This window comes from Vitis riparia, chromosome 17 (assembly GCF_004353265.1).
Source record: "Vitis riparia cultivar Riparia Gloire de Montpellier isolate 1030 chromosome 17, EGFV_Vit.rip_1.0, whole genome shotgun sequence".
Classification (NCBI taxonomy): domain Eukaryota; kingdom Viridiplantae; phylum Streptophyta; class Magnoliopsida; order Vitales; family Vitaceae; genus Vitis; species Vitis riparia.
Genome location: NC_048447.1, coordinates 7,760,277 through 7,775,133, shown reverse-complemented (window position 1 = coordinate 7,775,133; position 14,857 = coordinate 7,760,277). Strand labels below are relative to the sequence as shown.

General features: G+C 35.0%; 1 protein-coding gene across 2 annotated transcripts; it reads left to right on the top strand.

Moving 5' to 3' along the window:
* The first annotated feature begins 1,216 nt into the window (after nucleotides 1–1,216).
* Nucleotides 1,217–7,321, top strand: LOC117905123 (probable UDP-N-acetylglucosamine--peptide N-acetylglucosaminyltransferase SEC). Of its 2 annotated transcripts, none has more exons than XM_034818032.1 (11): nucleotides 1,217–1,552; nucleotides 2,361–2,559; nucleotides 3,072–3,164; nucleotides 3,254–3,355; nucleotides 3,485–3,652; nucleotides 3,724–3,812; nucleotides 4,194–4,315; nucleotides 4,509–4,690; nucleotides 5,347–5,631; nucleotides 6,585–6,732; nucleotides 6,833–7,321. In XM_034818032.1, exons 1-11 carry the CDS (start codon nucleotides 1,359–1,361, stop codon nucleotides 7,204–7,206), a joined length of 1,956 nt encoding a protein of 651 aa, XP_034673923.1. In that variant the 5' UTR covers nucleotides 1,217–1,358; the 3' UTR covers nucleotides 7,207–7,321. The 2 variants fall into 2 exon arrangements, with proteins under 2 accessions (XP_034673923.1, XP_034673922.1); XM_034818031.1 differs by having other exon boundaries at nucleotides 1,222–1,552; nucleotides 2,340–2,559.
* The last annotated feature ends 7,536 nt before the right edge of the window (nucleotides 7,322–14,857 follow it).

Here is a 14,857-nt window from a genome sequence, read left to right as displayed (position 1 = left end):
AGATTCATATGGGAAACATGAGCATAAACAATGTTCAGAATGCATTCAAAGGCAAAAAAGACCACAAAATAGGGGTCGAAAGAGAATAACATACTTAGTAAACAATGTTATAGTGGTTACAGATGCTATTCACCGAAAGCCAACCATTGATAATGGTGGCCGTGAAGAACCAAAAGCATCGTCGATGGTGAGGAGAATAGGAAGATAGAAAAAAACAGTGATGGTAAAGAATGAACCATCTCTAAAAAGCAACCAACCTATATAAGGTATGGTTGCAAAGATTGAGGCATTCGAAGGAGTGCGTTGCCTAACACATCACCTCGATTGATGTGACCCCTCAACGAACAAGAAAGGGACACGTGTAACTTGGTGCCAAAGTTTCAAATTCTTAGAAGATGCAACTTTTCCACCTAGTTGTCTACTTCTTACTTGGGCACAACTATAAGACTTGGGGGTATTGTGGGCCTCTCATTACAAAGGTCATCCCCTTAGGCGTCCACAATTGCGGTTGTTTGGAAGGAGGACCTAAGGTCGAGTGAATAGTCCGTCTATATCCATAAGGAAGATGGATGATCCTAAACAAAGACAGTGAGAGTGGCACTTAACTAACCTCCAAGCATTTAATCACCTTCAAGCATTGATTGTGCACTAAGCACTAGCCATGATTGATGCAGTCGTTACAAGGATAAATTCCAATGTTGGCAGCTCGTCAAAACAAGATAGTCGTTATGCACTAACAATCAATGTCATAATAAAGCACAATCAAGTGTGACTAAGTGTCATTAAGACACCTAAAAAGACATCGTGAGCAAAGATAAATAGCCATACATAACCCAAAAAAAGTATGTTGTTTTTTTTCTAAAAAAACCATGTTGTTTTTTTTCTAAAAAAACCTTCACTTGCTCAAGTTAAGTCTCTTATTTAAGGTTTGGAAAGGTGTGCTTGGACAACATATTCAAACATCCCTTTTGTATAGGAAATATATTCGTCCGCATTTTGAATGGTCTATAGGGGACTATGCTATGACAGGTCCATATCTCTCTTTGGGATCTAGACATACACCTCCTTTTGGATTGTGCACCAACACGTCTCTTAAGGTTAGTTTGATTTGGTTTTCGTAAAATAGTTTTAACTCGACTTGATGAACTTTTTTAGTTCTTAACCCAATTGTAGATTTGTATTTACTTTATTACTTGTGGGACGGTCCGGTTCGTACCCTGCCAAGCCCGCTAAAAACCGGCCCGGCCAGGTACGGTTTTGTTTTCTCTCTCACAACAAACTTAACCGGTAGCAGCAGTCTCTTGCATCGTCTCAGCCGTGAAGCAGAGAAAGGAAAAATAAATAAATAAATAAATAAAATGTCGGAACCGGCGGCGACCAAACCGCAGCCACTCCCTATAAAATCTGAAGTCGGCGTCACAGAGAACTCGGCCGACGAGAGCTCGAAGCGGCCGCAGATTTCCAAAGTGGTGGTTTTAGCCGACCTCAACGTCGACCCTCCTGAGACTGACGACGACGATTCCCTCCACGTCTCCGCTCCCGATCTCACCAGGTCTGTCCTTCTCACTTCCTTAGTCTCATTGTTTCTCTCCCTTGTTTCTTTTTTGGTTGCTGAAGCACAGAAAAGAAAATTAGAGAAAAGTTCGAATATTTTATGGATGCGTGATTTTGTCCGTAAGAGACATGAAATCTTGTCTCAATTAGGCTTGTAGGTCTATTAAAATCTGATATTGGAAACTTTGAATTTCTTCATTGTATTTGTGGTGTTAGGGTTCTTCCGTATTGCATTTTAGTTAACATTTTTGTTTGTTTTTTTTAAAAGTGATTCAATCTCCATTTTTGTGGACACATAATAATTTCGGGAAAGGTTTCTATTTGAAATGGGTTTTTTTTTTTCTTGGACTAAATGGAAAACATGAGAATTTTGCCTGAGTTTCTCGATAAAGAGTTTTTAGATTGTGCTTGACTATAACATGTGAATTGATTGCTGAATTGGAATCATTGGTAAATGGTATTAGGTTTCCTTGATATGGTTGTAATGGAACGCAAATTTTGAATAATTTTTTTTGCCATTGCCAAAAGAGGAACCAGAGCAACTCAATACAGCAGCAAGTCTTGCAGGCCCTGGATAATGAAAAATATAGGATTTAAGAGTACATGCTGATTTGTGGAATTCATAGGGGATCAATATTCGAGTTCTTCTTATGGTTGTGATGAAACTGAGATAATAACTGCAAAGTAACATTTGATTATATCATTTCAGAAGGAATTTCTGGAAAATAATTCAAATGCAACAGTTGTTATTTCAATGATTTTCTCAGTTTTTGTGATTAATATAGGTTGATCAATGATGATAGCAGTCAAGATAAAAGTACCTTAGCGAGCAAAGACACAGATATGGTGGATGGAGAAGGTAAACGATTAAACAAATTGGGGAAGCCCCGTTCAAGAGTTACTAAGGTGGAGTACCCTCTTGATTATGGGGCTGATGCAGATGCTGACCAGCATGGTCAAGGGGCTCCCACATCCCGTGAGGAAAAAGTCAGCAGTCTTAAGACCGTGAGTTTTCCCTTCCCACGTGTTCATTTTATCTTTTCTCTTGACAGTTCCTTTCTTATTTGTTCGGTTTTATCTTTTCTCTTTTATGGGTTATCCTTTTTGCTCCTGCATTATTAATATGGGTTAATGATGAGCACTAAAGAGCGTTTCAATTTTTTTTGGAGATACGAAAATTTTTCATATGCTTTGTATGAATTGCAAAGATATAATCTAGTTATCTTATTTTTATCTCAATAAAATTTTTTGGTCCATAAAAGGAGATACTTTTGGAATCAACCTTGGGCAAGTACATGCAGGGCTGGAGAGCACACTTCATACTTCAGTTGTATTTCATCTCTTTGTTCTTGCCAAACTTTTCTTCTTTTGGTTTTCTCGTTAGTCTCTTTATTTTTCTAGCAGTTTACTCAAAATTGGAAGCTAAAATGTTTTTACCAATTGGATTAAGGTCACATGGATCACATGCCTGCTTCATTTTATGTATATTATCTAATTGGCATAGTACATGCTTGTAGGGTTTGGTACATGTAGCAAGGAAGATGCCCAAAAATGCTCATGCTCATTTTATACTTGGATTAATGTATCAGAGGTTGGGTCAGCCACAAAAGGTAGCTTTTGAAGTTTGCCCCATTATTTTGGTTAATATGCTTGCTGTCCATCACCCCATTTACTCATTCCTTTTTGGTATTTATTTTAGGCAGTTTCTGCATATGAGAAAGCAGCAGAGATCTTGCTCCGCTGTGAAGAAGAGATTGACAGGCCAGAGTTGCTTTCACTAGTTCAGATTCATCATGCACAGGTGCATTAATTAATATGCTATATACATCATAATGTTTTATGTTAGCAGGCTTTTTCTTTTATTTTCAACAAAAAAATTGGAGTGAATCACTGTAATTGTTTTCAACCTGGATACATGCCTTGTGTTTAGTGCCTTCTTCTAGGAAGTTCAGGTGATCATAGCGCAGACAAAGAACTTGAACCTGAAGAATTGGAGGAAATTCTTTTGAAAATGAAGGATTCAATGCAATCAGATATTAGACAGGCGGCTGTGTGGAATACTCTCGGCTTAATACTTCTTAGAACTGGCCGTCTGCAGGTAAAATTACATTATAGTTAGCAGCTATTTTGTTGTCTTTTCATGATTGAACATGGTCCTATTTTTTCCAGAATGCTATTTCGGTTTTGTCATCTTTGTTGACCATTGCTCCAGACAACTTGGATTGCCTTGGAAACATTGGAATTGCTTACCTTAGAAGGTAAGAGAGTGCTAATTATGTCCTATATGCTATGTGCTGTGTATTTATCATTATTGGTTTTAATTGAATAGCATCCCAGTAGTTATCAGAGAAAGTGTGGTGTGTATCAAGTATAATGGGGTGCTGATGTTGTAAGGGAGAATATGAAAATAGATGAAATAGGAAGCAATTAAAATAAGTTTGAGAATTGTACTGAACTTCAAGACATTTATATAGGAAGCACCTTCATAAGCACTTTTTAAGAACTGGCAACTAAGAAACATCTAGAACCCATTGCAGGCATGGTCTATAATGTACCTATAAAGGTGATAATATGTAATGTTCTAAAAATGTATCTCCTAAACTTTATGTACTGATTACTATCTCCTAAACCAATGGCAGTGGGAATTTGGAGCTTGCAGAAAAATGTTTTCAGAATTTGATTTTGAAAGATCAAAATCATCCTGCTGCTCTAATCAACTATGCTGCAGTTCTAATGTGTAAATATGGCTCGATCATTGCAGGTATGATTTGATATCATGACCTATTCCTATTGTCCTTTGACTTCAGATTGTACTACTGGACTTGTAAAATGGTAGTTAGAATGGTTAAAATACTTCAATTAGTTTCAATTAATTGCTCTATCATGTTAATCAACCGAGCGGTTTGAGAAAAAAAACACCCTAATCAATTGAGCTGTTTTCACTAATACCTCAGGTGCTGGGGCAAATTCTGGTGAAGGAGCTTCTGAGGATCAGCTTGTAGCTGCCAATGTTGCAAAAGAGTGTTTGTTAGCAGCAGTAAAAGTGGAACCCAAAGCAGCACATGTTTGGGCAAATCTCGCAAATGCTTATTATTTGATGGGTGATTGTAGAAGTTCTAGCAAGTGCTTCGAGAAGGTGCTCATGACTCATTGCTACAGTCATTTATAGCTTCCTTTTTGAGGTTGTTCATTGTTTTCCTTATTCTTTTGATGAAAAGGTTTTCTTCTTGGTTTTCTGACAATAAACCACCTAACCAAAATAATTTTTCTTGGTCTTTTAACTTGCCTGTCTGATTTGATGATAGCAGGGTTCACTATTATTGTTTAAGTTTTATGCATGTATGCATGTATATGTAGCAAAGAAGTTGCTATGTTTACACCCCCTCGTAAATTTTGGGGTGGACTCAGTTCCTCAGGCCCATCTTTGAATACTTAGGGAAATATCATGTTGATCAGAAATTTAAGAGTTGTACCTTTCATTTAGCATGGGTGACATGTTATTGCTTGTAGTTTAGTACTTGCAAAGCATGGCAGAATGCATGGAATGGATATTCAATCCAATGATGATCTTGGCAAAATATAGGTCCCACAAATAGTTATTGGTATGCATAGGCCTGGCCAGCTTTAACACTAGGGCCTAGGTGTGATGTAATGTTGATCAATTTGGGTCTGCATGAATGTGTCATTGGTTGAAAACTAGTTTCTGGCTTTCAATCATCTGACTCATTTGTTGATACTTTCTGGCTTTTAATTAGCTTAATTGGTTTACCTTACCGTGTTATTACCCTTTAGGCAGCAAAACTAGAGCCCAATTGTATGTCTACACGATATGCTGTTGCAGTCCACCAAATCAAGGATGCAGAAAGATATCAAGATCCTAGTGAACAGCTTTCCTGGGCTGGAAATGAAATGGCTTCTATACTAAGAGAAGGAGATTCTGCTCTCATTGAGCATCCCATAGCATGGGCAGGGCTTGCCATGGTTCATAAGATCCAGAATGAAATTGCAGCAGCATTTGAAACTGAGCATAAAGGGTTGATGGAGATGGAAGAGCGTGCTGTACACATTTTAAAGCAGGTATTTTGGCTTTCAATTTCTGCTTTTGCATAAAGTAGCTGCTTTTTTTCTGTTCAAACAATTAGTTTCAATGAAGCTAGAATCTTCTTGTGTTGTGTGATCTTCTGCTCGTATCTGTGCCCTATTTTTTTTACAACGCGACACTCTAGTTGACAAACATGGATATTTGTGAAACATTTTATTTGTGACCTTATATAGCTTATTGTTGTAAAAGTACTGTTTTCATATTTGTTGACCACTTGAGCCCACAATGTGTTTTCCTAGAATTGCACTGAATGATTATGTGAATAAAACTTATATGGCAAGCTTGGGGTATTCCAGCATGCAAATCTTTGAGCTATTTTATATTTTTTTCCTTAGGTTGTAAGACATTTATTGCATGGTATTTATCCAAAACTTTGGTTGAATTATAGGATGAGCATATATTCCCACTGTGATACTAATAGAGGCCAGCAGAGTCAGTGCAGCTTTTGCTAATTTTTAGGTGATAGCAATATCTAAAGTTAGCCTTTCACCAAAAAAATAAAACACGCTCCCAACAACAACAAAATTTAATGTGACTGAATGATTTACCCCATTAACAAGAGAGACTCGTCTACTGCTTGATTCTCATTGTTAAAGCAACATTTTTCTTTTGGTAGGCAAGCAAACAGAATGCATTGAAGGTGCCTAGCAAAAACGAAGGGCACAACCCAGGTCTCATTCTTAGAGCAACCTCTGGTGTAGAGTTTATTTAGTTTGAAGATAATCAAATAATCTGTTTTGACTTGATAGTAGATGCCTCTTGACTGAATCCCCGCCCAACACAACCCTCATTCCCACCAAAAAAGGTTAAGACAGACTTAGTTAAAGCATGTCTATTATCTTCTGTGACTCTGAGAAGTAAGTCTAGCAAATTTGTCTTTTATGTGACCAATATTCTCATATCAATTATTTATCTTTACCTGAATCAGGCAATAGCAGAGGACCCAGATGATGCTGTACAGTGGCACCAGCTTGGTCTTCATAATCTTTGTGTTCAACAATTCAAGACATCACAAAAGTACCTCAAGGCTGCAGTTGCCCGTTCTAAGGAATGCAGCTATATGTGGTCCAATCTTGGTATCTTCAAATTCATATTTCTTCTTCTTCCAGTAATTTTATTTCATTTCATTTTCTCCATTTGTTAGTAAACCACTGACGGTCTTGAATGCAATCATAGGTATCTCACTGCAGTTATCAGAGGAGCCAGCGCAGGCAGAACAAGTATACAAGCGAGCCTTGTCCTTGGTGACCCCTCAGCAGGCACATACAATATTTTCCAACCTTGGGAATCTATATAGGCAACAAAAGAAGTACCAATCTGCCAAAGCAATGTTTACAAAGTCACTCGAACTCCAACCCGGTTATGCTCCTGCATATAACAATCTAGGTCTGGTATTCATTGCTGAGGGTCGGTGGAAGGAAGCCGAATTCTGCTTCAACAAGGCCCTCCAGGCAGACCCACTGCTGGATGCGGCCAAGTCCAACATGATCAAAGCAGCGGCCATGTCCAGAGTCTGTCAGCATCTCTCCTCATGTTCGCTTCAAGATTGATTTCCCTAAGGTCATTAACTTTCCTCAATCCTGAAACTAGGATTGTAAAATTTCACATCATGCATCAGAATGTGTTTGATGATTTCTGTGTTTTCTATCAAAGTTCTTCTCTCAACACGCGTTCCAGAAGCACTAAGCATGGATAAAACATAAATAATTGTAGTCTAACAGCATCATAGCATGTTGACCAGGACAAAAAACCCAGGAAAAGAGTAGTTTAAATACTGGTAAAACAACAGTCTCATGATCCATCCCATTCTAGCAAAGTGTATCATCTTCCCACTCTCTTGGTGAAAGCGCCTGTCCCCAATTTTTCAGCAGAACCTAAGTGAAAGTTTGTAGGGGTTGGTCCCATTTAACCAAAGAGAAAAAAAAAATTCTAATCAACTGTTTTTGCTCTTACATCATATCGTATTGCTTGCTGGCATGTGCCATGGCATCATGAATTTTTATTTTTTTTTTCAGTTTTTAATTAGTTTATTGAAAACGTAAGTGGGAGTTGTGATTTTATTCACTCTGGTGAGAACGGGGTTCCTGTCAGCATTTTTGGAGCTTTGCTTAAGAATATCAAACGTAGCTGGGACTTGGGGCCCAGCTTCTATTTTTAGTTTTAAACTGCAAGTGGAATGTTTCTGGAAGTATTATTGAAAATAACAATTTTTTTTTTTTTTTAAAAAGAGAGAAAATATTAGCAACTGATGTTTACATGTAGGTGCAAACTTCCGTGCTCAAATTGAGTGGAAGGCAAAGAATAGAATAAACAGTAATTTTAAAAAATATATATATTTAATGAGAAATATCTTTTAAGTATTAGATTGTATTTTGACATAAATTTAGAGTGTTTTCAATTGGTTTTAATAGTGATTAAGAGTCCTTTGGTAGTAATTTTAAAAAATATTTTTAATATTTTTAACATTTAAAATTTTATATTATTTAAGTGTTAGAAATACTATAAATATTTTTTAAAATTACTCCTAAAGGCAATCTAAAAATATTGAAAAACTATTATAAAATATGAGAATTTATCGGATTATAGGAACTTGTGAATGATCATCAATTTTGATGTATATCTCTTTGTGACTCCCTATAAAAGGGAGACACCTCTAATGAAATTTATTTCATTCTCTTCTTACATTCTAATTTCTCTTTCTTATTTTCTTCTCCTTTCACTTTATAATTTATCAGCACGACTAGTTTCTACAAAAGAAATAGAAAGATTTTTCCCTATTCAGAATAATAGAAAGATCTTCTCTCTTCTTTCTCACAAAAAAGTATGTGATAAACTTATATCATGATTTTATATTTTATTACTCTTTGATATATATTTTCATTTATTTTATTTGAATACATAAATATGTATAATCCCTATAACTAGAAGTTATATGATAAATTCATAACCAGAAGTTGTGAAAAATATTTATAATCCCTATAACTAGAAGCTATGGGATAAATTCATAATCAGAAGTTATGAAAAATATGTATAATCCCTATAACAATAGTTATGGGGTAAATTCATAATCAAAAGTTATGAAAAATATGTATAATCCCTATAACAAGAAATTATGGGGTAAATCATAAATTATGGGGTAAATTCATAACCAGAAGTTATAAAAAATATGTGCAATTCTTATAACTAGAGTTATGGGGAAAAATTACAAAATTACAAATACATGACCAGAAGCTATGTGTATGATCCTCAATTATTTATTTTTAATTATATGGTATAACTGGATGTTATACCAAACAATATTACATAGCCAGAAGCTATGTACAAATTTACATAATGAAAGTTCATAGCCCAAAGCTATGAAAAGAAAATATATATATATATATATATATATATTAAATTTGTATTCTTATTTCATATTTCTACATTTTTACCATATTTATAATTGATAAATTTTAGGTTATTATATTTTTAGATATTGTTTACTTGAAATATTGTTAAAGCATTTTTTTAGTTTATTATAATTGAAATATTTTCCTGATTAATATTATATATAGCTTTCAGATAATGTCAAACCTTGTAAAGCTTGAATTTGTTACCCTCGATATTTCAGGCAAGAACTACTTATCTTGGGTTCTAGATGTTGAAATTCATCTAGATGCGATGAATCTTAGAAATACCATTAAAGAAGGAAATGATGCATCCTTGTAGGATCACGCTAGAGCTTTGATATTCCTTCGCCATCACATTGATGAAGGATTAAAAGGTGAATACCTTACGGTTAAAGATCCTTTCATCATTTGGAATAATCTAAGGGAACGGTATGACCACCAAAAGACCATAATCCTTCCAAAGGCACGCTATGATTGGATGCACTTAAGATTACAAGATTTCAAGTCTGTTAGTGACTACAACTCGGCCCTATTCAAAATTAGCTCACAATTAAAATTGTGTGGAGAAAAGGTCACTGAAGAAGATATGCTTGAAAAAAATTCACGACTTTTCATGCCTCAAATATGCTCCTGTAACAACAATATCAAGAGTGTCGTTTCACTAAATATTCAGAATTGATCTCATGTCTTCTGATGGCTGAACAAAATAATGAGCTATTATTGAAAAACCATCAATCTCGTCCTACTAGGCCTATGTCATTGCCTGAAGCCAATGGCACATCTATTCAAACCCTTGGACATAGATATGGACCTGGATATAGACGAGGTCAAGGACGTGGTCGCGGTCGAGGTCGTGGTAAACACAATGCTTCTCATCGTAGTGGTTCTCAAAGTAAAAAGAACAACTTAAACCACCAGAAGTGGAATAATTCGGAGGCACAACCTAAAAAGGGGATAGAACCACAAAGTAAACATACTTGTGAGAATAAATGTTATAGATGTGGCATGAAAGGACATTGGTCACGTACTTGTTGTACTCCAAAACATTTTGTTGACCTTTATCAAGCCTCAATAAAAGTAAAAGAAAAGGAAGTTGAAATGAACTTCATTGATAGTGATGGCCAAGTGGATCCAACCCATTTAAATGTTTCGGATTTCTTTGAGAATCCTAATGGGAAAATTGACCATCTAATTGGTGATGGAAATGTTTGTTATGATTAAACGTTATGTTTTTATTTAGCTCTTTGCAAATAGGTTTATTTTGTTATCATCTTTGAACACATTGTTTATTATTTACCTTTTATAGTTTATTCCACATTTTACTTAAATTCTTCTCTCTATTTATACTTGAAGATACATGGATTTTTCTCATACCTTGGTACATCATACGACATCCAATGTAGATGCATGTCTTGCAGATTGTGCCACAACACACACAATCCTTTGTGATAAAAAATATTTTTCCAATATATCGTTGGGTAAGTCTAATGTTAATACAATATTAGGTCCTGTAGACTTGATTCAAGGTTCCGGAAGAGCAACTATTATTTTACCCAGAGGAACTAAAATCCACATTAATGATGCCCTTTATTATGCTAAATCCAAGCGAAATCTTCTTAGTTTCAAGGATATTCGCCGAAATGGATATCACATTGAAACTATGAATGATGATAGTAATGAATACCTTCTCATTACTTCAATTATTTCTGGGGGAAAACACATCTTGGAAAAGCTTCCTTCTTATTCTTATGGGTTATATCAAACAATCATTAGACCCATTGAATCATATGCTGTCATGAACCAGAAGTTCTGTGACTTAAAAACTTTTATGATATGGCATGAACATCTTGGTCATCTAGGATTATCCATGATGCGTCTTATCATCAACAATTCTTTAGGGCATCCCTTGAAGAACCAGAAGATTCTAATGCCCAATGATTACAATTGTGTTGCTTGCTCACAAGGAAAATTAATTATTAAACCATCATTTACCAAGGTTAAATATGAATCACCAACCTTTTTAGAACGTATTCAAGGTGATATTTGTGGACCTATTCATCCACCTAGTGGACCTCTTCGTTATTTTATGATTTTAATTGATGCATCAACTCGTTGATCTCATGTTTGTCTTCTTTCAACTAGAAATATTGCCTTCGCCAGGTTACTTGCTTAAATAATTTGACTCAAGGCACAATTTCCTGATCATCCTATCAAGAAAATTCGTCTTGATAATGCTGGTGAATTTTCCTCTCAAACATTTCTTGATTATTGTATGTCGATTGGTATTGATGTTGAATATCCTGTTGCTCATACCCATACTCAAAATGGATTAGCTGAATCTCTAATTAAGCATTTGCAACTGATTGCAAGACCATTAATCTTGAGAAAAAAATTGTCCTTGTCTGCTTGGGGGCATGCTATTCTTCATGCTGCCACTTTAATTCGAATTCGCCTTACAGCTAATCATGATTGTTCACCTTTACAACTTGCTTCAGGCTCCCAAACAAATGTTTCACATTTTCGGATTTTTGGTTGTGTTGTCTATGTTCCCATAGCTCCACCTCAACGTTCCAAGTTAGGACCTCAACGTCGACTTGGTTTATATGTTGGTTTTAATTCTCCCTCCATTATTCATTATCTTGAACCTGTCACAGGTGATGTTTTTACTGCCCGCTTTGCTGATTGTCATTTTGATGAAAATGTTTTCCCGCCATTAGGGGGAGACAAGTCAAAAGAATGGCAAGACATTACATGGTATGTACCCTCCTTGTCTCATCTTGATCCTTGCACAAGACAATGTGAGTTAGAAGTTCAAAGGATTGTTTATTTGCAAGGACTTGCAAATCAATTACCTGATGCTTTCACAGATATAAAGAAAGTAACAAAGTCACATGTGCCAGTTGTGAACGCCCCAACACATATTGATGTCCCTAAAGGACAATTAGAGAATGTCATAACAAATGAATCTAAGACATGCCTGAAACGTGGTAGACCTATTGGCTCAAAGGATTTAATTCCTAGAAGAAAAAAAAGGTACAACATATGAAAAACTTAGTACTCCTAAAGAGTTCACAAATATGAAAGGGTCAAATGATGAAACCCAACTTGACAAACAGTTAGCTCCTGTAGAAGCACAAATTGATCAAATACCGGTATCTAGAATTGAAGAGATCTCAATGAGTCACACGGGAGAAACAAATGGTCGTAGTGACATTATCATAGATAATATATTCGCATTCCAAGTGGCTATGGACATCATGAGAAATGAGGAATATCAAGAACCACAAACTGTGAATGAATGTCGAAAAATGAAAGATTGGCCAAAATGGAAAGAAGCAATCCAAACAGAGCTAAACTTGTTAACAAAACGAGAGATATTTGGACCTGTAGATCAAACACCTGGAAACATAAAGCCTGTTGGATATAAATGGGTCTTTGTGAAAAAACGAAATGAGAATGATGAAATTATAAGATATAAATCATGACTTGTTGCTTAAGGTTTATCTCAAAGACCTGGTATAGACTATGAGGAAACTTATTCCCCCGTAATGGATGCAATCACATTTCGATACTTGATAAGTTTAATAGTCTCTAAAGGACTAGATATGCATCTTATGGATGTTGTTACAGCCTATTTATATGGGTCTATAGATACTGACATATATATGAAAATCCCTAGAGGATTCAAATAGCCTGAAACAACTAATCCAAAGCCTTGAAACATGTACTCATTCAAACTACAAAGGTCTTTGTACGGATTAAAGCAATCTGAACGTATGTGGTATAATCGTTTGAGTGAGTATTTGTTAAAAGAAGGATATGTGAATAATTCAATTTGCCCATGTGTTTTTATCAAGAAATCAAATTTTGGGCTTACAATAATTGTAGTGTATGTGGATGATTTAAACCTTATAGGAACTCCTGAAGAGCTCATAAAAGCAGCCAATTATTTAAAGAAGGAATTTGAAATGAAAGACTTGGGGAAAACAAGATATTACCTCGGCCTGTAGATCGAGCATTGTTCAAATGGCAAATTAGTCCATAAATCGACATATATAAAGAAAGTATTAAAGCGATTTTATATGGACAAATCACATCCAATCAATTCCCCTATGGTTGTTCGTTCACTTGAAGTGAACAAAGACCCATTTCGTCCTAAAGAAGAAAATGAAGAATCGCTTGGTCCAGAAGTACCATATCTCAGTGCAATCGGTACACTAATGTATCTAGCAAATTGTACTAGACCAGATATAGCATTCTCTGTCAACTTACTAGCAAGATACAGTTCTGCCCCAACTAAAAGGCATTGGAATGGGGTTAAACATATATTGCGATACCTTCGTAGAACAAGTGACATGGGTTTATATTATTCAAAAGAATCAAAATCACAATTGATTGGGTATGCAGATGCAGGATATCTTTCAGATCCTCATAAAGCTCGATCTCAAATGGAATATGTCTTTACTTATGGTGGAACGACAATATCTTGGAGATCAGTCAAGCAAACAATGGTAGCCACATCTTCAAATCATTCAGAAATTCTTGCAATTCATGAAGCAAGTTGTGAATGTGTATGGCTAAAGTCAATGATCCAACATATACAAGAAACATGTGGACTACCTTCTATCAGAGGCAATGCAACCGTGTTACATGAAGATAATGCTGCTTGTATTGCACAAATTAAAGGAGGATTCATAAAAGGTGACAGAACTAAGCATATCTCCCCTAAATTCTTCTATACTCATGAGCTCCAAAAGAAAGGTGAGATTGATGTTCAACAAATTCGGTCATGCAATAATCTAGCAGATCTATTCACAAAGGCGTTACCTTCGACCACATTGAAAAAGTTAAGGTATGACATTGGAATGCGAAGATTGAGGGATCTACCATTTGAAATGTTGGAGAAATCATAATCATATTTACATGAGGGGGAGAATGATAATATAGATATACTGCACTCTTTTTTCCTTTGTCCAGGTTTTTGTCTCATTGGGTTTTATTGATAAGGTTTTTAACGAGGCAGTTATAGTAATGTAAAAGAATATTGTACTCTTTTTCCTTCACTAGGGTTTTTTTTAATAAGGTTTTTCCTAGTAAGGTTTTAATGAGACATATTCTTATGATCATCCAAGGAGGAGTGTTATAAAATATGAGAATTTATCGGATTATAGGAACTTGTGGATGATCATCCATTTTGATGTATATCTCTTTGTGGCTCTCTATAAAAGAGAGACACCTCTAATGAAATCTATTTCATTTTCTTCTTACGTTCTAATTTCTCTTTCTTATTTTCTTCTCATTTCACTTTATAATTTTACAACAAAAACAAAATTAATTATATAGAAATATATCTTATTTGTATGGAGAACAAGATTTTATGGAGAAAAAGTTGAAAAATTATTGTTTATATTTAAATTTTTGAAACAAAATTTTAAGGGTTTTTGAGAAATGCCTTTAAATATTATTTTTTAAAAAATATTTTTTGAAATATTTTTACACCAATGATAAGATAATTCTCACAATTGGCAAAAATAATTATAAATTAAAAGTGTTTAAAGGTGAAATAGGAATAAATTTTTTTGTTAAAGGGTATGTTTGGAAAAAAAAAAAAAGAAGGTTATTTTCATATTTTTAAAAAAAATGCTATATTTCATATTTCTAAAAACAATTAAGATTATTGTTAAAAAAAAGAAAAAAGAAAAAAGAAAAAACCATGCAAAGTACAAACACGGCCTTATGATGGTACCGCATTTCCAAGGGCCCCCAATATTATCCTTTAAAAGTGGGGTCATTTTTAAGCATAGATGTTGCC

Bases quoted from the DNA above. Each gene is read 5' to 3' on its own strand.
- LOC117905123 (XM_034818031.1), top strand. From the start codon at position 1,359: ATGTCGGAACCGGCGGCGACCAAACCGCAGCCACTCCCTATAAAATCT. The intron at 3,165-3,253 runs GTAGCTTTTGAA...TATTTATTTTAG, and splicing joins GGTTGGGTCAGCCACAAAAG to GCAGTTTCTGCATATGAGAA. The intron at 5,632-6,584 runs GTATTTTGGCTT...TACCTGAATCAG, and splicing joins CTGTACACATTTTAAAGCAG to GCAATAGCAGAGGACCCAGA.